This window comes from Notamacropus eugenii, chromosome 2 (assembly GCF_028372415.1).
Source record: "Notamacropus eugenii isolate mMacEug1 chromosome 2, mMacEug1.pri_v2, whole genome shotgun sequence".
In the NCBI taxonomy this organism is placed as follows: domain Eukaryota; kingdom Metazoa; phylum Chordata; class Mammalia; order Diprotodontia; family Macropodidae; genus Notamacropus; species Notamacropus eugenii.
This window is the reverse complement of record NC_092873.1, coordinates 295,550,994-295,578,385: the sequence shown is the minus strand read 5'-3', so window position 1 is coordinate 295,578,385 and position 27,392 is coordinate 295,550,994. Positions and strand designations below refer to the sequence as shown.

Genomic DNA, 27,392 nt, shown 5'->3' with positions numbered 1-27,392 from the left:
CTCATGTGCCATGTACTTAGATATTAATATAATCCAATAGTGGCAGCTAGGGGCACAGTGAATAGAGCACCGGACCCAGTGGAATGAGGAAGACAAATTCAAATCCAGGCTCAGACATCTATTCACTGCCTGACCTTAGCTTCTCTCAGCCTCAGTTTTCTCATCTGTAAAATGAGGATAATAATAGCGCCTGTTTCCCTGGGTTCTTGGGGGGATCAAATGAAATATATTTATAAACCAACTTGCAAATCTCAAAGTGGCATATAAATGCTACCATTATGATGAATATATCCAAGAAATATAGTTATCATAGTAATGTATGGGGTAAATTGTTATACATGAAAAGTATATTCGAGACAAAAAACCAAAAAAATTTGTCAGGTTGTATGGCAACTTCTGTGTTCCCTCATGTCAACTTCTTTTATAGGATTTCTGCCCCTCTCTTTCAAGAGAAAAGAGAAAAGAACACATTTTTCCATAGCATTTTTCCATTCTTGTAATGAAACAGATAAGTTTGAAGAAGGCAAGGTTGTTACCGGTGTTTCCTGAGCTGGTCTTGAAGACAGGAAGACCCAGTGAACAGGTCTCTATCTGAGACAGGGCAAATCACTGAATTTCTCAGCACTCTAAGCACCTCCTGTCTGAGAAGGGGCTGATTTTCAACCCCAGGAACATCACACATACACTCTCAGTCCCTATCCCCACTCTCCAGAGAGTAACAGCACAGTTTCATTATTATGACTATTCTTGATGATGGTTAGGATGGTTCTTTGACTCAGACCTAAAACTCAGACAGGTAAAATTCAAAGAGCAGGTGACTATGGACAAAAAAGCCAGTTTTTAAGTGACCTAATCAAAGCTAAAAACAATAGCAAATTACAGTCAAACAAAATGAAGTCAAAGCAGTTGACCTACACCCTAATTTTGTTTGTCTTAGAACAAACTCTTTCAGGTTGACACCATCTACTTTGTTTCTTCTTTATTTTCTAATCATTTACCTCAGAGGCAATGGAGGTGAAGCTGCCACTGAAATGGACATGCTTGTGCATCTCGCTTCCATTGGCTGTCAGGAACCATTCCCCAAAGGCTTGGTCTTCTGTCCTTGACTGGTTGCTATGGCTTTGATTAGGCAAAAGTTCTGCCAGGTCCCAGTGGTAAGAAGGAGTTGCTCCAACCAGTGCAATGAGGATTGCCTCCGTGGCAACATAAAGCTAGCAATATAAAGGCATAAAATTAAAACATCCCACAGAAATCTGCCATCCACCTTAAAAATCTTACTCTCATGAATTTACAGTCCTCCTTTGGATGTTTTTCTTCCTGGCCAGTGCAGTGAGTGATCCTGCATAATACAACACCATCACTAACTCGTGGGTCTCTCATTTCATAGTTTTTTTCAAAGAGATTCCTGGAAATATTGTCTTATTTAAACTTCATGGAGGGCTGGAAAGGTGAGGAGGATGGGTATAATACTGGCCATCACTTTAGAAGTTTGAACTTCCAAGGCTGTCCCTTCCAAGGCTGTTTCTTTTTAGATACTAAGCCCTCAAAGTAAGATGCCCCAAATTCAGATACAATGCCACTAGGTGGCCACTCTTAGCTGGGCTATCGTCTCAAGGTTCAAACAGTTATGTTTCTCATATGAACGGCTAACTTAAGTCCCAGAGAATAGAACACTTTTCTATTCATTTTAAAAAATAAAAACCCTATAACTTTGTAAAATACAGCTAAGCATAACATTTACTAGATTTATTCATTATTATATTAAAATATGCTATACAATATTTAGAATAAGATTTAAAGAACTTCAAATATCTAAGTAAATCTAGGTTCTTGGATCATTAACCTTTAACTGTTTGTTATCAATTACTGCTTAATCTATTCCTTGTTTCCCTCATGGTTTAGGATGATTTAATTTACCTTAGATCTTTGCTTTGCTTTTTTTTTCTTTTTAGATCTTTTCTGAATTCTCTCAGACTTGCTAGAGCTTACAACCCTATGTCAGCTTTGCCAAATTCCACCCCTACCTTTTTTCTGCTGCCAATTCCATCTTCATTATAGCAGAAGGAACCTATTTCCTCTTTATTAGGGGAGTAAATCTTGTATGACCTTCTCATTTTCAGCTCTCCATCTGCTCTTGACAATCTGGCCCCAATTTACCTTCCTTGCCTTTTTACACATCATTCCCCATCACAAACTCCATGGTCCAACGGCATGGGCCTTCTAACTGTATCTTAAGATTCCTCTGCATCTCCCAGCTTCACAGTTTTACTTTGGATGCCCCTCATGCATGGGGTACACTCTGACCTCACCACCATATCTTCAGATCTCTAGTTTCCTTTAAAACAAACAGGATGGCATAATCAACAAAGGGCTGGCTTCTGAGGCAGGAAAAAGTGGGTTCAAATACCGCCTCTCTGCCCTGTACTGACCCTGGGTAAGTCACTTGATGTCTTAGCATCCTAGACAACTTTCAATCGGTGGAAGGAGTTTCCTATTCCAAGAGTTTATTATACCAATAAACTAGCAGTGGACGGTCAGAAAGACCTGAATGTAAATACAACCTCAGACGTTTACTAGCTATGTGACTCTGGGCAAGTCAATTAATCTGTTTGCCTCAGTTTCCTCACCTGTAAAATGGGGTTAATAACAGCAACTACATTTGCAGAGCTGTTGTAAGGATCAAATGAGAAAATAATTGTAAAGCATTCAGTAGGCACAAAGTAAGTGCTCTAAAATTGCTTATTCCCTTTCCTTTCCCTTCTTTTAACACTCAACTACAATGCTATCTTCTATATGAAGATTTTGCTCATCCTTCCACATGTTAGTATATCCCCCTCCAAAAACTGGCCTGTATCTATTGTGTGTTCACCTACACATGTATAGTTATCTCCCTGTTTACAAGGAATTTCCCTAAGGAAGAGATTGAATTGGTCTTGTCTTTGTATCCCTGACACTTAACGATAATAACAACCACCGTAACAGCTGGCATTCATTTAGGACTTCTCATGTGCCAGGCACTGGGCTAAGTGCTTTACCATTGCCATCCTATTTGATCCTCACAATGACCCTGAGAGGTAGGTGCTATTGGTGCTATTATTATTCCCATTTTACAGATGAGGAAACTAAGATAGACAGAGATTAAATGACATACCCAGGTCACACAGCTGGTGTTTTAGGATTAGAACTCAAGTCTTCCTGACTCCTGGCCCAGCACTCTGTTTTCTGTGCCACCTAGCTTCCCTCACCAAGTACCCGGCACACCATAGGCACTTAATAAATGCTTGTTGACTGATACTCTTCCCTGTGGGACGCAGAGAAGGAAAATACAGAGCAGCAATCCACAAGTCTTTGTGTACATCTAATTGTATTCCTGCCATCGATGGTTTTATCCATGGACTCTCAGCACACATAGGCTGAGGCTGCAAAGAGCCTTCCCTGTTTGGATAGAGCCACATCCCTGCTCACAGAACCTATCCCTTTCAAACATTTTTCAACAGCATATTTGGACATTGCGAGACAAAGGAGATGTAACAAGTTAATAACCATTTATTATACAGGCCAGGCCCTGAGCAGCCTTGGAAATACATATACAAGCAGAAAGACAGTCCTGCCCTCAAGGGCCTACATTCTATTGGTGGAAGACAAAAAATAAAAAGATGATGAAAACTCAGAGGGACATGGTATAGAAAATAAGGAGAGCCGGAGGTAAAACCTAGAGAGGAATGAAGACATGGCTGAACTGGGCATCCTCCTTAAAATGGAATAGAACTTGCCAATCAGAGGATGAGAAAGAGAGAAAGAAAAGGTATTGATTAAGCACCTACTGTACATCAGGCACTTGCTAAGTGCTTTACAAATATCACCTCACTTGAGGAAGACACTGCAGGAGGGGAAGGTACTTCCAGTGTGAGAATTCCAGAGGTGGAGAGAACTTGCAGGGTGAAGAAGTTTCTGGGATATGGCAGAGAAAAGAGGGAAAGTTAGGAGTACAGTGTGGAAGAGAATTAATTTGGAGTCAAAGAATATGGTATCTCTGCTACATATTGTAATGTGTGACCATAACCAAGTCACGTTCTCTCTGGTCCTCATTTTTCTAATATTTAAAATGAAGGGGCTAGATTATGTGATCTTTTAGGTCTTTGTGATCCTATGGAAGTTTTAAACCAGTGGCAGGTTGTTAAGATTTTTATTGAATCATGGACTCCTTTGGATGTCAATTTAACACTCCATTCTCAGCTCCAGGCATTTTTCTCTGGCTGTCCCCTCTGCCTTTCTTTGTTCTAACTACCAATCTACTTAGCTTCCTTTAAGTCCTAGTAAAATACCACTTTCCACGGGGAGCCTTTCCCAAACCCTCTTAATTTGAGTATCTTCCCTCTTTTAATATTTCCTATTTATCCTGGATCTAGCTTGTTTTGTATGTGTTTGTTTGCATATTGTCTCCCCTCAGTAGACTGTAAACTTGTTGAGGTGAGGGTGTTGTTGGGTTTTGTTTTGTTTTTGCCATTTTTTGTATGCCTGGCACATAGTAAGTGCTTAATTAAAGTTTATTGATTCATGAAACTAAGGACCCCTTTTCAGAATATTTTTTTTAATAATTGAAGGAAATGTTTTTTAGTGAAAATAAAGATGGGATTTTTTTCCCATCCAAGGTCACACACTCCCTGAAATCTTATCGAGAGTAAGAATTCTTGCTTTATAAAGAATTAGAATGGAATTTCTGCACAGTAAATAGTATCCCAATTTTACTGTTGAAAAGAGAGATACAGAAAAGTGATACCAGCAGCAAGGCCAGGATTTAAAAATGGGCTTCAGGACTATTGCTCTAAACACGTTCCAAAAAACCAGGTATATCAGCTATTTTTAGTCATTTTTTTTAAAGCTTATCCAGCATGCATGGCTAGTAATGCCAAACTCTGGATAATGTTTGACTTCATTTGGCTCTAAGAAAAGACATTCTTTTTCATGAAGCTAATGAAATGGAAATTCATGTAGCTTGTACAATATGATTTTCTGATCAGATGGTCCACTTGATAAAATCTGGTTGTGCCTGAAATTTACCATGTGTTCTGCTATCTAAAGGATAAAAAGTCTATTTTACATGGCAATGATCCAACTGTTAAGTGCAGAAGATTTTTTTTAATGGCAAAGGAAGAGTTGTTTGTCATATTAAGAGAATGAAACTGCCCTGGAGAGAAAAGGAGAAAAAGTCATGACATAATAAGTAGAATAACATAAGGCTAATGTAAACCACGGTAAGTAGTATTTTCACATTAGTAGGAAATCTAGAGGAATGAAAAACTGATATAAGTCACTCTATGGTGATAATTAATTACAAAAGAAAAATAAAATGGCTTCCCTCCATCCTGACGCAGGAACTTATAAGAAACTACAACACCAGAAAGAGCCATTTCACTGAAATGTACAAAAATCGGGAATTACAAGTACAGCAAGATCACATATATTAATGACTCAATAAATATAAAATAACTACTATGTGTCAGGCACTGAAGATTCAAAGACAAAAATTAAACAATGCCTTCTTGAGCAGCTTGCATCCTATCACTGGAAATACGTACACACAGAGGTAGACAAAATCAGCATATACAAAGTGAATGCAATGTAATTTTTTGGCAGGAGAATATTACTAGCTGGAGGAATCAGGAAAGACCTTATGGAGGAGGTGGCATGAGGTAAGCTTTGAAGGAAACCACGGATTTTAGAAAGACAAGATGAGGCAGTAATGCATTCTAGGCAAGGGGAAACATATGTGGTTGCAAACGTTAAGGAGACAGGAGGTATTGCATATTGTATATTGTATATTGTAGCAAAGAGCAAAGCTAGTTTGGCTGAGCCCAAGGGTGTATGAAGGGGAGAGACCAATGTTAATAAGACTGAAAATCTAGGTTGGAACTCAATGTAAAGGGCTCTAAATGTAAAGGGCTTTAGATTTTAAGCTCCTTGAGTGCAAGGACTGTCTCTTTTATTAATTGTATTGCCAGCACTTAGCACAGTACCTGGAGCATAGTAGGTAGTTAAAAAATGTTTATTGGATTGGACTGGATTGGAAACATCTAACAACTGAATTTATATTTGATCCTATTGGTAAGAGGAAGCTACTGGAATTTACTGAATGGGAGAATATCACTCCGGCATTTACGTGTAGATTACAGAGGGAATGTGAGGCAGTGACACCAATTAAAAGGTGAGTGCAATAGTCCAGGCAAGATATATTAAAATAATGACTTTAGCAGGCTATAAATGGAGAAAAAGAAGGAGATCTGAGAGAATATTGTATGTATAGAAACAGAACTGACAGGACTTAGTGACTGACTGAGAATGAGCAGAAGGTGAGGGAGAATGAACGACTTTGAGGTCGTGAACCTGGGGGACTGGAAAAAGAGCGGTACTTTTGACAGAAACTGCGAAGTCCAGAAGCGGGTACTGTAAGGGAAAAGATAATGAGCTCTGTTTTGGACATGTTGAGTTTGAGATGTCTACGGGAAATCTATTTTGAGATGTCCAAAGGCATATGGTGATGTATATGTGAGAGAGAAAAAGAAAGAGGGAGAGGGGAAGGAACAGAGAAAGGGAGAAGGGAGAGAAAAAAAGAGACAGAGAGAGACAGACAGACGAGAGAGAGAGAGAGAGAGAGAGAGAGAGAGAGAGAGAGAGAGAGAGAGAGAGAGAGAGAGATCCAGAGCAGAGGCTGGGGAATGGGGGGAAGGAGGGATGCCACAGTTAGAGGGAGATGAATGATGATCCAAAACAAAGGTGACTGGTGGTCAGACAGCTATGAAAAGAACCAGGAAAGAGGGAGGTCCCAGTAGTGTCAAATGTTGCAGTCCTCAGAAAAGATGAGGTATGAGAAAAGGTTAGAGGATTTGACCATTAAGAGGTCACTGATAATTTGAGGGAGAGCTGCAATTACAAAGCAGTTTCTACATGTTTAGCATATTCAAATCTTAACTATAATCTCATACATCGGAGATGCCATCTAAATGTTTGCCAACTTTAACTTAATCTGCTGAAAGTCAACAGAAGGCAAGGAGAGGGAAGGAATAAAAAGTAGAAGGAAGGGGCTCAAGGACAAGTATGTTCTGGTGAGGAGTATGCTGGGGAAAGGGGTTTTCTCAGGAGGTATAACAGGGGAAACTAGAACAGGCAACTTTGACCTCTGGGACTTTTATGGAAAACTCACATATGGCAAGCACTCACATCGTGGTCAGAAGAAGCAACGTAAGGGCACTCTCAAAATTTCTCTGAAGAACTTTGGAATTGATTGTGAGGTAAGAGGGACTTTGGCACAGGACCACCCAGCATGGTGTGCCCGCATCAAAGAAGGTCCTGTGCTCTACAAGTGAAGTAGCATTACAGTAGCTCAAAAGAAATGTGAGATGTACAAATTTAGAGACATCTCCACTCCAAATGTTCATATGGACTATTTGTGCCCAACCTGTGGTAGAGCCTTTAGAGCTCCTATTGGTCCTATCAGCTACAGTCAGACACACTGTACCTTGACTCCAACATGGTGATGTCATTTTGGTCCCCTTCAAGAATGAAAGACAACAACCTAACCAAAAGGGTTGGACCATATGGACTCTGAGGTTCTTTTAAACTATAAATTCGTGATCCTATGTTCTTTTGAAAGGAGAAAACAAGGTTTGGTGCCCAGAAAAGAGTATTTTATTAAGTAGTTCCCTCTTTCTCTCCCTCACAGCTGTGGGGGATCAATTTTAGTCAGTCAACTAACATTTATTAGGAGCCTACTATGTGCCAGGTACTATATTACAAACACTGAAGATAGAAAGAAAGAGAAAAGTCAGTCTCTGTTCTCAAGGAACTTAGAGTCTAATTTCACATTCCCAGGAAATGAATGACTTAGTTATTACCCTTTTTCTCTGTAGTGTCAACTATATAGGAAAAAAAGCTGTTTGTCCTTTTGACACAGGAAAAGGAATATCCTGAAGTCCAATATTCACACCTAGTCTTAATTGACTGTTCTCTATCTCAATTTATATTCCTAAATCTTAGTGAAGCTTAGGTGTCTCCAGATATTTCCAAACCACACTGGTAAAGGGAGGTCTTAGGACAGTGAGGGGTTAGAAGACAGAGGAAGAAAAGATCCAAACCTGAGCATATTATGGGAACCCATTAAGACTTCAATGATCTTCTCCAGAATTAAAGTGGCTTAAAGTGAACTTAAAGTGAATGAAGGGACTTTAGGGGCCATCTAGCCCAATTTCCTCATTTTATATATGATGAACCTAGAGCCCAAAGAATAAGCCCAAAAGACTTGAGAGATGTCATTCCAGTAATGAATGATTATTCTAGAGTTATGACATCTGCAGTGAAGTAATTAGTATCAATGGGCTTTAGTAGGTTCCTGAACCCTGCCCTAAAATCAAACCAATAACAGTGAGGGGTATTGGTACAGGTCAGGCCACACAAAGGCTGCCAAAGTACCCATTGGCACCAGAATTTTGGCCACATGTGACCCTTCTGATTTTCATTAGACAGCCAACCACAGGAGAAGGTAAATCAACAAAGACTAAATAACAAACAGAGCTAAGTTCCCCATCCCTCCTCCCTATTTAAAATGTCATTTCATAGTCAACTCACTCATTATCAAAAGTAATGGAGAAAGGAAAAGAAATAGAACAGATAATCAAAAAATAGTAAGTAATTTGGCCAATCTCAGGCTCTAAAAAATACTGTATAGTGTTGTTGTTGTTGTTTTTTTTTTTTTTGCTATAGCATCTCCTAATTATGTTTTAAGATAATATGAAACATATTAGACTCTTTCCCAGTGCTGACAAAATGGCAGCCTGGACAAAATATACTGAATAGGTAAGAGATATGAGATGGGGAGATTGCCTCATATTAAAAACTTGCTGTGGATAACAGAGAGTTGCTAGAGGAGGCAGCCTAATATTATAAAGAAAATACTAGACTGGAGGTTAGAAGGTTTGGTTCTTGGTTCCAGGCTCTGCCTCAAGAGCTATGGGATTCTCATCAAGCCACTTCATCTCTTTGGGCTTCAGTTTAATAACCTGGAAAATGAAGATGCTAGATTCAATGACATCTCCTCTCTTCTGAATTACAAAAAATTATATAATTGTATGTGAATCATCATAAAACAAATTCAAACATAAAAAGGAAAAAAGAACATCATCCATATATTATGTACTAACAGGTATTTCTATTCATGAGGTTACCGAAATGATATATCATTTAAACCTATTTATTAATTTAAAAAAAACTTCTTTAAGAAATTAAAGCAACATTGGGAAGTGGTTAGAGAGCAAAATTTAGAATCAGGAGTTACTACCTTCAGGTCTTGCCTCTGACAATGATGGCTATGTGACCTTGGGCAAATCCCTTAATGTTTCAGTACGCCAGGCAACACTACTAAGAGTATATTGGGGGGGGGGGGCAGGGCAGAGCCAAGATGGTGGAGGAGAAGGATGGACCTGCTCTAGCTCTATTCCCATAGCCCATAAAATACCTGTAAAAAAAATGACTCTAAACAAATTCCAGAACAACAGAAGTCACAAAATGACAGAGTGAAAGAGATGTCTAGCCCAAGGCAGCCTGGAAGGACTGGAGCAGGCATCAGGGCAGAATCACAGGCAGCAACTGTGGTTCCCGGATTTCTCAGCCCACAAATGCCAAAGACAGCTTCAAAAGTCAGTGAGAAAGAGTTTTCACCTGGGTGAGGAGGGAGCAGGGTCCTTCCCTAGCCCTGGTCCCAGGCAGCAGCAGCAGCAGCAGCCTCCATTTTTGGAGCCCTCAGTCTAAAGACCTTGGGGGAATTGAGCCACTGGTCTGGGTCTCAGTCCTGAGAGGTGGCCCTGGAGTGAGAAAGAGTGCTGGCTGGCATGGTGGAACTGGTGGAGGCTCTGGAAAGGGAATTCTACTTGCAAATCCTGGGCAGAAAAGCTTTTGTAGCTCCCAGACCAGAGCACAGGCCAGGAGAAGAGTAAACACCTCTCCCTTGATTGTGCCACCTTGGAGGAACTAAGAACTTACAGGTCCCTAGAGTATACCCTCCACTTGACCAAGGACTCAAAAGTCAAGTAACTGGCTGGGAAAATGCCCAAAAAGGGAGAAAAAATAAGACTATAGGAGGTTACTTTCTTGGTGAACAGATATTTTCCTCCATCCTTTAGGATGAGGAAGAACAATGCACACTATCAGAGGAAGACCTAAAAGTCAAGGTATCTGCATCCAAAACCTGCAAAATAAATATACAATGGTCTAAGCCAGGGAGAGCTCAAAAAGAATTTTGAAAATCAAGTAAGGGAGGTGGAGGAAAAAAATTAAGAAGAGAAATGAGAGCAATACAAGAAAAGTCATGGAAAGTGATTCAACAGCTTGCTAAAAAGACCCAAAAAAATGCTGAAGAAAATAATACCTTTAAAAATAGACTAATCCAAATGGCAAAAGAGGTCCAAAAAGTCAGTGAGAAAGAAGAATTCGTTAAGAAGCAGAATTATCCAAATGGAAAAGGAGATTCAAATGCTCACTGAAGAAAATAGTTTTTAAAAATTAGAATGGAGCAGATGGAAGCTAATGACTTTACGAGAAACCAAGAAATTACAAAAGAATGAAAAAAATAGAAGACAATGTGAAATATCTCATTGGAAAAACAACTGACCTGTAAAATAGATTCAGGAGAGACAATTTAAAAATTATGAGACTATCTGAAAGCCATAATCAAAGAAAAGAGCCTAGACATTATCTTTCATGAAATTATCAAGGAAAACTGCCTTGATATTCTAGTACCAGATGGTAAAATGAATATTGAAAGAATCCACTGATAACCTTCTGAAAGAGGTCCCAAAAGGAAAAATCCTAGGAAGATTGTAGCCAAATTCCAGAGTTCTCAGGTCAAGAAGAAAATATTCCAAGCAGCTAGAAAGAAACAATTCAAGTACTATGGAAAAACAATCAGGATAACACAAGATCTAGCAGCTTCTACATTAAGGAATTGAAGGGCTTGGAATATGATATCCCAGAAGTCAAAGGATTAAAACCAAGAATCACCTACCCAGAAAAACTGAGCATAATACTTCAGGGGGAAAAAATGGTCATTCAATGAAATAAAGGACTTTCAAGCATTCTTGATGAAAAGATCAGAGCTGAATAGAAAATCTGACTTTCAAGCACAAGCATCAAGAGAAGTATGAAAAGGTAAACAGGAAAGAGAAATCATAAGGGACTTACTAAAGTTGAACTGTTTACATTCCTACTTGCAAAGATAATATTTGTAGCTATTGAAACTTTTCTCAGTATTTGGGTGGTTGGAGGGATTATATACATATATACATACATATATATCCATATCCACATCCATACATATATCCATATCCATATATATATATATATATATATATATATATATATATATATACACACACACACAGAGGGCACAGAGTAAGTTGAACAGGAAGGGATGATAGCTAAAACAATAAAATTAAGGGGTGAGAGAAGAATATATTGGGAAGAGAAAGGGAGAAATAGAATCGGGCAAATTATCTCATGAAAGAGGCAAGAAACAGCTTTTTCAGTGGAGGGGAAAAGGGGGCAAGGTGAGAGGGAAAAGTGAAGCTTACTCTCATCACATTTGGTTTAAGGAGGAAATAACATGCACACTCAATTTGGTATGAAAATGTAACTTACATTACAGGAAAGTAGGGGAGAAGAAGACAAGTGGGGTGTGGAGGGGATTACAGAAGGGAAAACAAATGGGAGGAAAGAGTAATTAGAAGTAAACACTTTTGGGGAGGGACAAAGTTAAAAGAGAGAATAGAGTAAATGGCAGCAGGATAGGATGAAGGGAAATATAGTTAGTCTTTCACAACATGACTATTATGGAAGTCTTTTGCATGACTACACATGTATGGCCTATATTGAATTGCTTGCCTTCTCAGTGGGAATAGGATGGAGGAAGGGAGAGAACTTGGAACTTAAAGTTTTAGGAATGAATGTTGAGAATTGTTTTTGCATGCAACTGGGTAATAAGAAATGCCAGTAATGAGGTTTAGAAATCTATCTTGCCCTACAAGAAAAGAGACAAGATGCAGATAAGGGAAGGGAGTGGTGTGATAGAAGAGGGCAGATTGGGGGAAGGAGTAATCAGAATGCATGGTGTCTTGGGGTGCAAGGAGTGGAGAGATGGGCAGAAAATTTGGAACTCAAAATCTTGTGGAAATGAATATTGAAAACTAAAAATAAATAAATAAAATTTTTTAAAAAGAGTATATTGGGAGTGGGGGAGGGCAGAGCCAAGATGATGGAGTAGAAGCAGGGACCTGCTAGAGTTCTCCCCCCAAAGCCCTCAAAAAACCTGTAAAAATGATTCCAAAACAAATTCTAAAGCAGCAGAAGTCACAAAATAACAGACTGAGTGTATTACTCTCTCCTCCCATATATATATATATATACGTATGTATATATGTATATATGTGTGTTTGTATATGCATGTATATGTGTATATATGTATACACACATATATACATACATATATATATATGGAGAGAGAGAGAGAGAGAGAGAGAGAGAAGCAGAGAGCACAGGATGAACTGAATATGAAGGGATGATATCTAAAATAGACAAGTGTTGAGAGGAATGTACTAGGAGAAAGAGAAAGGGAGAGGTATAATATAGTAAATCATCTCACATAAAAGAAGCAAGAAAGAGCTTTTACAGTGGAGGGGAAGAAGAGGAAGATGAGAGGGAATAAGTGAGGCTTACTTTCAAAGGATTTGGCTTCAGGAGGGAATAACATACATATGTAATTGGGTATGGAAGTTTATCTTACCCTACAGGAAAGTAGGGGGGAAGGGGATAAGAGACAGGGGATAATAGAAGGGATGGAAAATTGGGGAAAGGGGTAATCAGAAGCAAACACATTGGTAGAGGGACAGGTCAAAGGAAAGAATAGAATAAATGGAGGGTGGGACAGGATCGAGGGAAATATAGTCTTTCACAATGTGAGTGTTATGGAAGTGCATTGCATGACTACACATGTATAACATATCAAATTGCTTGCCTTCTCAGTGATGGTATATGGGGAGAGGGAAGAGAGAGAATGTAGAACTCAAAAGCTTTAATAATTAATGTTAAAAATTGTTTTTATATGCTACTAGGAAATAAGATATATAGGCAATGGGGTATAGAAATCTATCTTTCCCTACAGGAAAACAGAAGGGAAGGGGATAAGAGTGGGGAGAGTGATAGAAGGGAGAGTGGATTGGAGGAAAGGGTCATCAGAATACATGCTGTCCTGGGGTAGGAAGGAGGGAGGAGATGGGGAGAAAATTTGAAATTCAAAACTTTGCAGAAGTGAATGTTGAAAACTGAAAATAAATATTTTTTTAAAAAGCAAATACATATTTGTATTGGCACAGAACAGGTGATGATCCATATGGCCAAAGGGAATTTCTGCCCCATGCAAATGTAATTACAAATCTGGCTGGTTCAAGAAAAAAGAGGAAATACAGCATGTTGCTGCTACCAGGATATCTTCTATGTTAGTTTTACAGATGCATTAAAAATTATATGTGGGAAAAATTTCATATTAACTTTCTCAGATAAAGGTTAGATATCTAAGATATAGAGAGAGCTAAGCAATATATAATACAAAAGCCAGTGTCCATAGTAGATAAATGTGCAAAGGATATGAATATGCGGTTCTGAAGAGAAGAACTGCAAACTATTGACAAATATATGAAATAATCCTCTAAATTATAGGAGGAATTCAAATCAAAATGACCCCAAGGAGATGTGAATTAGTATACCATTCTGGAAATTTTGTAATTATATAAATAAAATTACCAAAATTTTCATGCCCTTTCAAAGATGCCTAGGCATCTCCCCAGGTGTTCATTGATAAAAAGAATGGTTCTATACATACAGAAATATTTATAGCACCCATTTTTGTGGCTGCAAAAAAGTGGAAACAAACAGATCCTCAATGATTGGAAAGAAATTGTAACATGCTGTAAGAAACAAAAAATATGATGGATTTGGAGAAGCATGGAAAAATTTACTGATGAACTGATGTAAAGTAAGGAAATAGAATCAAGAAAGCACATGATTATAATAATGTAAATAGAATAACTACCCTAAAACATTGGAAAGCTTAATAAATGCTTGCTGGCTTGAAAATTAATGTTGCAAAATTACAAAAAAACAAGAAGAAAACTAAGACACTTTCCCCCAATTCTTTTGCAGAGGTGTGTATGTATATGTGGGGGGGGGGAGGGGTTCCTGTGGATGTGAAATGTTACATAAATTGTCACATTTTCTTTAGCATATTAATCATTTGTTCAATTATCTGGGATATAAGAGGGAAAGGGATGTAGGGAGAAATTCTAGCAATATAAAAACAAAAGACATAACTAACAATTATTTTTTAAAAATATATTTACTCATTACTGCCACTTATACCTAGTTAAGGAATACCCACTATTGCTGATTATATCCTCAGTCTTCAGACACACCTAAAGATCATGAAAATTAAATAAAAAGTAATAGGATACAACAGGCAAGGAGAAGGCAATGTTAATGTACATGGCTATTCTCTTTTTCCAAACTTGGTAGAGTACATTATCGATCAGTTTTTACTTTCTTTACCAAAACAGCTAATGACATTTTCTAAATTACTCAAGAAGGGTACCAAGTACAGCATGACCCAAAATTAATCGGCAGGGCCAACATTTTAAAGAATCTTGCTTAAACAATGGCCTAGCTAGGGCAAGGTGAATTCACTGCATGAGTACTCAACCATAGTCTCTATCTTCAATTTGGTCCACATTTACAGAGATCTGGAAGAACGGTTACATGAGTTAAGAGATGGTTACATCATCTCCCCATCTCTGGGGTTGAGTAATAGGGCTGTGAGTGAAAAGAGAAAAAGGTCCCCTCCAACACACTCAGTAGCCACATGAGTAAGTCATTTCAATCAGTTAATAAGCATTTTCCCTGGCTGGGTACCACTTCCTTTATTCACAAAATAGTGAAAATAAGACCTATCTCACCTGCCTCACAGGTTTGTTAGGAGGAAAGTATTTTGTAAACTCTTGAGCACTATAGAAATGTGATTTGAATGCCTTACTACCTGAGTGTGCAGGGGCAAATGGTTCTACCTTAACAGGTTAGTTTTCTCAGCTGTAAAATGAGATTGGAGATAATCATCTCTAAGATCCCTTTCAATTCTGAATCCTATCAATGTCTATTACCATAATGTTACTATGACTCCACTCCCAATCTGGAGGGGGTGGTGGAGCCTTGCTCCTGATTTTGGATGTGAAAATTTCACAAAATCTCAACCTCAAGCCTTCCTCTCTTTTGTCCCCACCAGCTGGGCACATACAAATAGATCTTCTAGAAGAAGATTACCATAGTGTCACATATTTAGGACTTTCAAGATCATCTAGTCCAATCTCCCTCCTTTCATTTTACAATTGGGCAAACCGAGTCCAAGGAAAGTTAAGTGACCTGTGAAAGTCACAAAAATAGTAAGTGGCAGAGCTAAAATCAGACGTTGGGTGTTCTCACTTCAAGTCCAGTATTCTTCAGATTGATAATAGTCTGCCCTTCCTTTAGAACCCATCAAAAGAAAGAAAACAACTTGCCATTGATGATGGGGCCTTCTCTTCCTAGATGGTAGTCATAAGAAAACAAATATAATAAATAAAAACTCAGATATCGTTGAAGGATGATACAGCAGAAGCAATGTCTCTTGAGTCAGAGGAGCTGGGTTCAAATCCATCCCTGACACTTACTACCTGCGAGACATTAGATACCAAGAATGACAAGCCAGTGTCACACAAACAGCTAACCACATACTTCCTTGTATTATTCCTTAACTTCAATTTGACAAGCATTTAAGTGACTCAAAGTGGGAGAAAAGCAAGAAAGTTTAGAGAATGAGCTAGCAGTGTGGAGGGAAGTTTGATGTAAGTCATTTAACCTCCTGGGGAATCAGTCATCCATTTCAGTTCTAGACCCGGCTGGTTTTTCTTCTAGAACAGGGTTTCTTCTCATTAATTGTGGAGGTTTTGTAGAGGCCAGTAAAATTGTATCTGATAAGTGGTTTGCTGAGTTCTGTGAATCTGCCAGAGGAACCCAGAGACAGAAAAAGTTTGTAAAGCACACACACATACCCTTTGCCAACACTCTCTTCTTCATATGAAAAGGCTATGACTCAACACGGTTTGTTGATGTTACTTATGCCTGACTACATCTGGCATCAGTTCAGATAAGTCTTTTCATGTGTCTGTATTCTTCACAGTCAGTCATTTCTTAGGGCACAGTAATATTCCATTACCTAATAGAATTTAAAATAAAGAAGTGTATACTGCCTTCCATTTTCTTTCACATTCACAATACAGAAGTTGTAGATAGTTCAACTAGACTACTTTATATTTTCCAGCCTCTTTGTGTGTGAACAGTGCATGGCACACAGTTGGCACTTAATTAAATGCTATTTGACTGACTAGCATTCCAACTCACACGCCCAACCAGGAAATAGAGGCAAAAATGAGTACAATGACTCATATGTTAAACATTGTAATCATCTCTTATCTGGTTCAATAATTATAAGATGGTTAAGTTTGTCTGGTTTTTTTTTTTTTTAAGGACATTCAGAGAAGTACCCTATGCCTATCTTGGGCATTATCTCCAAAGGCAGCCTTACTCCATTATACTCTGGTCCTCAAACATGCCCTGTAACTTGCTATAAACATACATACATATATATAACTACACACATGTAGATGTGCGTGTATAGCATATATACACACATGCATAAATATATATGTATATACATATATGCGGGTATATTTGTGTGTATACATATACATGTATACATACACACACATATATCTATATGTATACCCACACACAAGTACACACATATATCCTCATGCTGTTTCCTATGCCTGGAATGTCTCTCCTCTCACCCCCTTTTTCTACTTGAATTCCTGCCTTCAAAGTCCAATGTACATGTCACCTTTTCTGAGAAACCTTTCTTGATTCCTCAGTGATGTCAAATCTAAATAGAAGTAGATCCCAGTGAGCCCCATACTGACTTGAAAAATCACAAATAAACATCATCTGTGTTGTGTTACACTTTTATTTACTTTGTTCAACATTTCCCAATTACATTTTAATCTGTGTCAGGCCACACTGAGAAGTTCTGAACCTTTGCTCCATCCAGCCAAACAAATCCAATATCTCTGCTCTAGTTAATAACTTTCCCCCACAAATGTTACATAGCACTTTGTACCTGTATGATACATTGAGTCCATAGTATTGTTTCCATCTTATCTCTTGCATGTCAGTCATATTCCCTAGTAAGATCCATGGGTGAAGGGGTTCTGTCATCTAAACTCAGCACTAAGCTCTGTATACAAAAGAGCTCTAATAAAAGTATCCTGAATTGAATCAAATATTAGTTTTGTCTATAAACAAAACTGAGACAGTTTCATTTTGGGCATATGGCTTGTTTTTGTTTAAATTCAATATCTATATAATATTGAATATAAAGAGAAAAGGGACCACTTGCATGTGAATAAGATCATAGACTGAGAGCTAGAAAAGGTCATAGAATCATGTATGTAGAGTTAGAAGGGATGGACCTCAGAAGTACAACCAATTACAGATGACAGAACTGAGGCTAGAGAAGTTAGTTCTAGTCAAATCAAGGTAAATTCTCTCAACTAGAGGTGTCAAACCTACCATTACCAGCCCTAACATACCGGAAGTACCACAGGAAATGGATTAAAATGTAATTGAGAAATATTTAACTAGAAAAATAAAATACAATAGAACATAAATAATATTAATATGTGGTTTGTCTTACGTCAATATGCTCTGCTATGTCCCCTTCCTCTGCAGAGATCTTTGAGTATACTTTACTGATCCTGCTTTCTATCTCAATTTGACACCATGGTCTATGTAGTTCTTAAAGTAACAATTTGTATGTAAAAATACAGTACTGTCCAAAGTGGTAGCTTACACTCTTTAAAAGTATATGATGTTATTAGCAGCATCAGATTTTACATTTTTGGCTCAAAGATCACTGCAGACAGTGACTGTAGCCATGAAATTAAAAGACACATTCCTTGAAAGGAAAGTCATGGCAAAACTGGACAACACACTAAAAAGCAGAGACATCATCTTGTTGGCTAAGGTCCATATGGTCAAAGCTATGGTTTTTCCAGAAGCAATGTATGGCTGTGAGAGCTGGACTTCTATGAAAGACTGATATGTGCAGAATCTACACTTTTGAATGATGGTGCTGGAGAAAAGTTTTGAGTGTCCCTTCAGCCAATATTTAAAGAAATTAATTCAGGTTATTCACTAGAAGGTCAAATACTGAAGCTGAAGCTTAAATATGTTAGCCACATAATGAGAAGATAGGACTCATTGCAAAAGACCCTGATGTCGGGAAAAATTGAAGGCAAAAGGAAAAGGGGATGACAGAGGATGAGATGGCTAGTGTAACTGAAACAACGAACATGAACAGACTTGGAGAGGGTGGAGGATCGAAGAGCCTGTGTGCTATGGTCCATGAGGTCACCAAAAGTTAGATATGACTGAACAACAAAACTCTTAACAATGTACCTGCACCCACCACGATGCATGTGTGTGTGTGGGGGGGGGGGGGAAGGGTGGGTAAAGAAGGCAGCTTGATCTAAATGGATGAAGGGTTAAACCTGAAGTCACAAACAGCTAAGGGTAGGCACTCTCTTTTGTCTTTCTTGGCATTGCCAGCAGTTAGCACAATACTGAGCACATGGTAGGTGCTTAAGAAATGTATTATGTGACCCTTGTCAAGTCATTTAACTAATCTGAGCCTGTTTTCTTTAAGAGCAATAATAACAGTACCTATGTCTCAGGGTTATGGTCCCCAAAATGAGACAATTTATTTAATTTAATTTCATTTTTAATGTCTATTTATTTATTTTTAGTTCTCAACATTCATTTCCATAAAATTTTGAGTTCCAAATTTTCTCCCCATCTCTCCCCTCCACCTCCCCCAAAATGCCATGCATTCTGATTACCCCTTCCCCCAATCTGCCCTCCCTTCTATCACTCCCCTCTCTTCCCTTATCCCCATCTTCTCTCTTTTCTTGTAGGGCAAGATAAATTTCTATACCCCATTACCTGTATTTCTTATTTCCCAGTTGTATGCAAAAACAATTCTCAACATTTGTTTCTAAAACTTTGAGTGTCAACTTCTCTCCTTTCTTCCCTCCCCACTGAGAAGGCAAGCAATTCAATATAGGTTATATATGTGTAGTTTTGCAAAAGATTTCTATAATAGTCATGTTGTGTAAGACTAGCTATATTTTCCTCCATCCTATCCTGCCCCCCATTTATTCTATTCTCTCTTTTGACCTTGTCTCTCCCCAAAAGTGTTTACTTCTAATTGTTCCCTCCTCCCATTTGCCCTTCCTTCCATCATCCTTCCCACCCCACTTATCCCCTTCTCCCTTACTTTCTTGTAGTGTAAGATACATTTTCATACCAAATTGAGTGTGCATGTTATTCCTTCCTTAAGTGAAATATGAGTAAGCTTCACTTTTTCCCTCTCACCTCTCCCTCATTCCCCCCATTAAAAAAAGTTTTTTCTTGCCTCTTTTATGAGAGATAATTTGCCCAATTCCATTTCTCCTTTTCTCCCCCCAAATATTCCTCTTTCAGCCCTTAATTTTATGTTTTTAGATATCATCCCTTCCTATTCAACTCATCCTGTACTCTCTGTCTATATGTATATATATATATATATATATATATATATATATATATATATATATATATATATATATATATATACACACACACATACATACACGTGTGTGTGTGTGTGTGTGTGTGTGTGTATAATCCCTCCAACTACCCAAATGCTGAGAAAGTTTCAAGAGTTACAAATAGTATCTTTCCAGGTAGGAATGTAAACAGTTCAACTTTAGTAAGTCTCTTATTATTTCTCTTTCCTATTTACTTTTTCATGCTTCTCTTGATTCTTGAATTTGAAAGTCAAATTTTCTATTCAGCTCTGGTCTTTTCACCAAGAATGCTTGGAAGTCCTCTATTTCATTGAATGACCATTTTCCCCCCTATAGTATTATATACTCAGTTTTGCTGAGGAGGTGATTCTTGGTTTTAATCCTAGTTCCTTTGACTTCTGGAATATCATATTCCAAGCTCTTCAATCCCTTAACGTAGAAGCTGCTAGGTCTTGTGTTATGCTGATTGTATTTCCACAATACTTGAATTGTTTCTTTCTAGCTGCTTGCAATATTTTCTCCTTGACCTGAGAACTCTGGAATTTGGCTACAATATTCCTAGGAGTTTCTCTTTTTGGATCTCTTTCAGGAGGTGATTGGTGGATTCTTTCAATATTTATTTTGCCCTCTGGTTCTAGAATATCAGGGCAGCTTTCCTTGATAATTTCATGAAAGATGATGTCTAGGCTATTTTTTGATCACGAATTTCAGGTAGTCCCATAATTTTTAAATTGTCTCTCCTGGATCTATTTTCCAAGTCACTTGTTTTTCCCATGAGATATTCACATTATCTTCTATTTTTTCATTCTTTTGGTTCTGTTTTGTATTTTTTTGGTTTTTCATAAAGTTATTAGCTTCCATCTGCTCCATTCTAATTTTTAAAAACTATTTTCTTCAGTGAGCTTTTGAATCTCATTTTTCCATTTGGCTAATTTTGCTTTTAAAGTATTCTTCTCCTCCATGATTTTTTAGATCTTTTTGCCAATTGAGTTAGCCTATTTTTAAAGGTGTTATTTTCTTCAGCATTTTTTGGGGTCTTCCTCAGCAAGTTGTTGACTTGCTTTTCGTGATTTTCTTGCATAGCTCTTATTTCTCTTTCCATTTTTTCCTCGACCTCTCTTACTTGATTTTCAAAATCCATTTTGAGCTTTTCCATGGCCTGAGACCACTGCATATTTATTTTGCAGGTTTTGGATGCAGAAGCCTTGACTTTTAGGTCTTCCTCTGATGGCAAGCATTGTTCTTCCTCATCCGAAAGGATGGAACAAAATATCTGTTCATCAAGAAAGTAACCTTCTATAGTCTTAATTTTTCCCCTTTTTTGGGCATTTTCCAAGACAGTTACTTGACTTTTGAGTCCTTTGTCAAGCGGAGGGTATATTCTGGGAACCTATAAGTTCTCAGTTCCTCCAAGGTAGCACAATCAAGGGAGAGGAGTTTACTCCTCTCCTGGACTGTGTTCTCATCTGGGAGCTTTTCTGCCCAGGATCTGCAAGTAGAATTCCCTTTCTAGAGCCTCCACCAGCTCCACCATGCCAGCCAGCACTCTTTCTCACTCCAGGGCCACCACTCAGGACTGAGACCCAGATCAATGGCTCAATTCCCCCAAGGTCTTTAGACTGAGGGCTCCAAAAATGGAGGCTGCTGCTGCTGCTGCCTGGGGCCAGGGCTAGGGAAGGGCCCTGCTCCCTTCTCACCCAAGTGAAAAAGCTTTCTCACTGACCTTTGAAGCTGTCTTTGGCGTTTGTGGGTTGAGGGATCTGAGAACTGTAGCTGCTTCCAGGGATTCTGCCCCCGAGGCCTGTTCTGGTCCTGTTTCTGCCAGTCCTGGGCTGCCAAGGTTGGGCTGGGCTCCATGGGCTGTGCTCTGCTTCATGCTCCATGTGATAGACCTTTCTTGTAGTCCTCCCAGGCTACCTTAGGCTGGAAATCTCTTTCACTCTGTTGTTTTGTGGCTTCTGTTACTCTAGAATTTGTTTAAAGTCAGTTTTTACAGGTATTTTATGGGCTGTGGGGGAAGAGCTAGAGTAGGTGAATCTTTCTACTCTGCCTTCTTGGCTCCACCCCAAGACAATCTATTTAAAGTGCTTTGCTAACCTTAATGGTTTATATAAATACCAGGTGCTATGCTTACTTATGTACAAGAAGGTGATAGTGATGTTAAAATATAGAGAAAAGTCATTTGACCAATAAGAAATTGGAAAGTCTTCCGACTAGGTAGTTAGACCTGATGAAGGCACCAAATTCAGGAGTGAAAGGTAGCTGGCTGTGGCATGTGTTTTGTGGCACTTTGATATTCTGGGAATTAACTTACTAGGCAAAATATTGATGCCATAATGAAGTGATGAAAATATGATACCATTTTACCAATAAGGAAACTGAGTCTCAGGGAAGAAGTGACTTTCCCAGGGTCACACAAGCAGCTGAATCTGAACCAATGTCCTCTTTCTCCAGACTCAGTACACTTTGCTAGACAACACATTCTCCTCTTTTTGTAGCATAAGTTTTCATAGATTTTTTTTGCTTGTTTTTATGAAGAGGGCACCTGTATCTGAACCAGTTTTCATAGATTATGAAAAGATATTTTCCGAATGCATTATAAGCTTTTACAGGGCAATCTTAGGCAAAACCTCCTTGCAATCCTTTCTCCCCTCCTTCCCAAGTACAGCGCCTTGGGACACAGTGCTTTTCCATACAGTAATGAATATTTAGTTAATGAGCAAGATGTGTGCACAAAGTATCCAAACAAACAATTTACAGGTTAACTTCTGGAATGCAGTTCATTCCAGTTCATTAGTAAATTGAGAATTTTACATATGGGAAAAGAAAATGGAATTTACCAAATTTCCTTTCTACTGATGGATACTTAGAACAGTCTACACATCAAACAACACATGAAAAGAAAAGAGAATCATTGAGGCTAGCTCCTACTTTTTCCAACTTTCCTGCTGCCTCATTCTCTTATGCAAGTCTAACAATCTTGTGGTTATACCACAATGCCTATTGGATTGGATAGGACTTTAGAAAGCTGAAGAATGCCCATAGGTCTACAACACATTCGTTAATCTCTTCTTTGGTCAGACTTGAAATTTTTGCTAATTATTTCCAAATCAGTAGGCAAGAGAATGACTGTTTTTCCACTGTATCACATAATTTTTAAAGTTAGAAGGGCCTTCCTTCCTACTCCCTTCCACCTAGTAAAGTGAATTAGTGTTGGCCTTTACAACACAGTTTGAAGCTCATGTTTCTCAGGTTCCTGTTTCCAAATTCATTCATTTCCCAGAGTTCTCTGAGCTTTAAAAGAAAATTAATGACTACATTTTAATACCATGGCAGTTTATGGTCACAATAAATAGACCTTTAAAGTTAATTTTTGATAAGATTTTAAAGGTCATGGTAGGAAAAGTTAGAATCTAAAAGATGCTCCTCAAAGCAGGATAATTCAAAAAGCCCGTGAAAAGAACACCTAAATTAGCAGGATTCCAGTTCAAATACAGCAGCCAACAAGTTGTGCAACCTCTGACAGGTCACAGCCTGTCTCTGGGCCTCAGTTTCCCTTTATGTAGCGTGATGAAAGAACACTAGATCTAGAAGATGAATATCTGGTTCTGAATTCTAGTTCTCCCATTTACTACGTGCATAAATAGCAATAGTTACTTAACGGACTCAGCGGTAAAATGAGGTCTCCGATGTATCTTTCTGTCTATTCTACCTCTCGGTGCTAACTGGAGTTTTGGTTTTTCTTTTCTAAGTCTGAACATAAGTCATTCCAAAAATGCAGTGAAATATCAAAAAGAAAACTACCCTTAAATTCTCCCAAAGTATGCTCTGATGCATGGAGGGCCAGCCTAGATCAGACAAACCAACCTGGGTTCAGGCTAGGATGGATGAGTTAAATATTATCTGTACAGCTTCTAGAAAACATCCCTTGCACCCAGACACCAGTGCCAGGCACATCTTGCCCTTCCGATGAATGAGAAGGGGTGTGAGTAACTGGTAGAAAGCAAGACAAGGGCAAACAGTGAGACCGATGTATGGATGTGGGGCTGCCAGGCTGTGGGCCATCAGAACCTTAGCATCAGGCCTGAGTCTAAGCCTTCGGCACCGTACCCTGTCTGGAGAAGAGGGAGGGACGAACCACCTCCGGGGCTTCAGGGACCCCAGCTTCCCTCCTCCTGGAAACACATAGTTAGGATGATCGCGCGGGCTGCAGCTCCAGCCCCTGGCCCCTAACCAGTTGCATCCCAGCAGAGGAAGGTCAGGAGATGCAGCTGGCACTCACCTGCAGCAGCACGGCCAGCAGGAAGCACAGGTACATCTGGTAGATGCCCATCTCCCCCACAACCTGGAACGCTTCCTCCACTTCCATGGTCCAGCTTCCCGCGCGCTCAGCCCGGGCCCCAGCAGGGGCCTGGAGGCACAGACCCAGGCCGCACCCCAGCCTTCAAGGACACACAACTTTGCCCGCGATGCCCCCCGGGCCGTGGTACCAGTGTCCCCGGGCCCGCGACCCCCAGCGCGGCGCTCCCCTCATTCAGAGGCGGACGCGGGAGAGGCGGGAAGGGGCTCAGCAGAGCTGGGGCGCACCGCGTCTGCGTTATGCGGGGCGGAGAACCCGGGACCGAGGGATAGCGTAGACCTGGGCCCCGGCTGCAGACGGCGTTCCGCCTGCTGACCATCATTGGAGGAAAGCGGAGCAAGGAGTGTGCGCAGGGGCGGGGCCAGAGTCGGTGGGAGGACCCGAGGGAGCCTGGCAGAGAGGCCGGGGGTGGGCTGGGCACGAAGGAGGTGGGCCCGGCACAAAGGGTGTGGCCCGCGAGTGCCTGGGGCGAGGGCGTTTCCTGCAGCACTTAGAGTGAGAGCGAGGAGGGCACTGGGATACTCCCTTTCGGCTCGCGAAAAATGTCGGATGTTTTGTGCTTAGGGAAGGCTTATCCTGGGCTTAATAGTTTCAAGGCTCTTGCGACTAAGTGAATGGCTTTCTGCTTTCTTCCATCCAACCCTCCTTGCTGTGGGTATCTGGAGAAGCTTTGTAGGGTCAAATCAGAAGGCAAGTAAGGCTGCAGGGTGGATGGGCAGTGACAGTCTGGACTAGGAAGTACGACCGCCAACGGCAAGGGCTTACTAAGCGCGGGGCTCCGAGCTCAGCGCAGGAGCTCAGCACGGTCCGTGACATCGAGAGGCTCACATCCTAATGGGAGAAACGACAAAAGTAACTGCACACAAAATATAAACAGTGTAAGTGGAAGGCAGACTCAGAGAGAAGGTACTAGCAGTGAGGGAGACTTTTTCCATATTTTTAGGGAATGCAACAATCCAACAAGCATTACTTGCTATATTCGGGATATATACACACACGTGTGTGTATGTATATGTGTGTATATAAACATATACATATATAACGTACACACACATATGCAGAACACATTATCCCTAGGTAATGGGGAAACAAAAATGGCCAAGATCTTAATCTCTCACAACCTCAGTTTCCCCCTCTGTAAAAAGAGGGTTGAACTCGATTATTTCTAAGGTACCTTCCACATGATCTTATGAATCCAGCCCTTACTGTTATGGAACTTGACAGCCTCCTTCACAAGTAAATGTGCTACAAGGTAGAATATAATGGGGGCAAAGGAGAGTTCCAGAGAAATTGCTCCAGGCCAATTTGAGAAGGGAGAGAGATGTGCTTTCAGCCTGGATATAAGGAAAGCTTCATGAAAGGTTGGCACCTGAGCTGAGCTTTGAAGGAAGGAAGGGACTTCACCAAAGAAAAGATGAGGCTGATAAATATTCCAAGCATAGTATATTGCCTTCAGTAATGCATGAAAATGAGGGAGGCAGAAAGAAATTAGGCAACAGCTATTTGACACAAATAGAGATCTCTCCCGACATTTGAGTGGCTAAGTGATTAGAGTACTGGGTTGTGGGTTGGGGTCAGGAGGACCTGAATTCAAATCCAACCTCAGACACTACTTAGGTGGGTAGTCAGTTAACCCTGTTAACCTCAGTTCCTCATCTGTCAAATGAACTATAGAAGGAAATGGCAAACCACTCCAGTATCTTTGGCAACTGTTGTTGCCAAAGAGATCAAAGAAATCTCTTCAGCCTACTTTCTGACCATTCTCCAACTTCGGGAAGATAACAGTTACTGCTACTAGCGGTAATAAAAATAATAATTTGCAGAAATGCTTTCTAAAGAGACAGACATCATTGGGCCTATCAAATATTCATGATAGCAGTTTGCCACTGGATGGAGCCTATAAAACAGCTAAGATGCAAGAAGGGAAGTAGATGTTCCACGTGAACTCAATTAACAATATGTCAACCAAAAAAGTCTCAAATAAATGTGGATTTTGAAATTTTGCGGGGGGGAAGGATAGTGATACTGGAGCAAATCATTCCAACTAAAAACTACAGAAAGTTCATCCTTAAGAAACCTGGTTTTATTAATCCAAGCAAATTCTGCATGGAAGTGATTAAAACTGTGCAACGTGTAGCTAAAAGTTGCAAAATTATAATGTCTACCAAATACCTAGAAAACTGTGATTAAGTAAACTAGAATTATTCACTAAAAAGTCACTCTTCTTCAGGTAGTCAACAAGCATTTAAGTGTTGGGAACTGTGAAAACAACTGAACTGGGTATAAAAATGGAAAAACAAGGAATCCCTGCTTTTAAGGAGCTTATATTCTAAAGGTTCAGATGACAACTATAGGAATTTAGGAGTTTTTGGCTGCAAGTCAGATGGAAAGGCTCAGTGGTACAGCAGCAAAGGAAACAGTACTGATGTATCTTCTTTAGCATCATTTTCATTGATAAAAAGTCACATCCATTTCTGAGATTAAATTATTTGACAGTACTAAAGACTTTGGTTGTCAAAAATATTGTTTTCTGTGTTTTTAGTAGCTGTGGCTGCTAATATAGTAACACCTGTATACTCAGTTGCCAGGTCATATTCCCATAGGCTTCATCCTATCATTCCCTTGGAACATGCCATCAGTAGTGTTGGAAGCAGGGTTTGTGGTCTGGGAGTGCCTGAGATTCTAAGCAAAGCATTCTGGGTTTTCTCCCCTGAGGTGTGAGGGCCCGTGGTGTTGCTGGTTTGACCTACCAGACATATACTGCCCCCTATTTGTCCTTCAGGGTGCCTTGGTTGTTTCAGCAAGGCTGATTTGCTTGCCCTTATCAGTAGCAACTGGTTGGCAGTTATGTGAGTGCTGACAGGGATGGAAGGACCCTTTTCCAATCCCTGAGAGTTGTCCCTAATGATGACTGCAGGTAAGCTGATTTGGAAGTAGTTGGTGGTCTAAGTTTGGGGAGGTGCTGCTGCTGCTGTTTCTGGGGCTCTTGATCCCAGGATCCCAAGTGTTCTCCATCAATGAGGTATCGTGATATAGCATATAGGTGACTTGGAGTCAGGAAGACCTGGGTTCAGATTCTTCCTCAGAAACTATGTGACCATGGGCAAGTAACTGAACCTCCCTGTGCCTCGCTCTTATCTGTAAAATGAGAAGGTTGGACTTCATGGTCTCTGAGGACGTTTCCATCTCTGTACCTATGGTTCTCCGATCCTTCCCATTTCTGA

The 27,392-nt window shown here is 39.7% G+C and overlaps 1 protein-coding gene across 2 annotated transcripts in view; it reads right to left on the bottom strand.

Annotated features, from left to right (window-relative positions):
- The window catches only part of SLC22A15 (solute carrier family 22 member 15), an 87,517-nt gene extending 63,028 nt beyond the window's left edge, over positions 1-24,489 (bottom strand). For both annotated transcript variants that reach the window (XR_011974813.1, XM_072644454.1), the window contains exons 1-2: positions 24,091-24,489; positions 999-1,211 (exon numbers count right to left, since the gene is read on the bottom strand). Coding sequence is in view for 1 of the 2 variants with exons in the window: in XM_072644454.1 (XP_072500555.1) it covers positions 999-1,211; positions 24,091-24,177 (300 nt within the window). In the remaining variant the exon portion in view is untranslated. The remainder of the gene's footprint in view (positions 1-998; positions 1,212-24,090) is intronic.
- Positions 24,490-27,392: the final 2,903 nt, after the last annotated feature.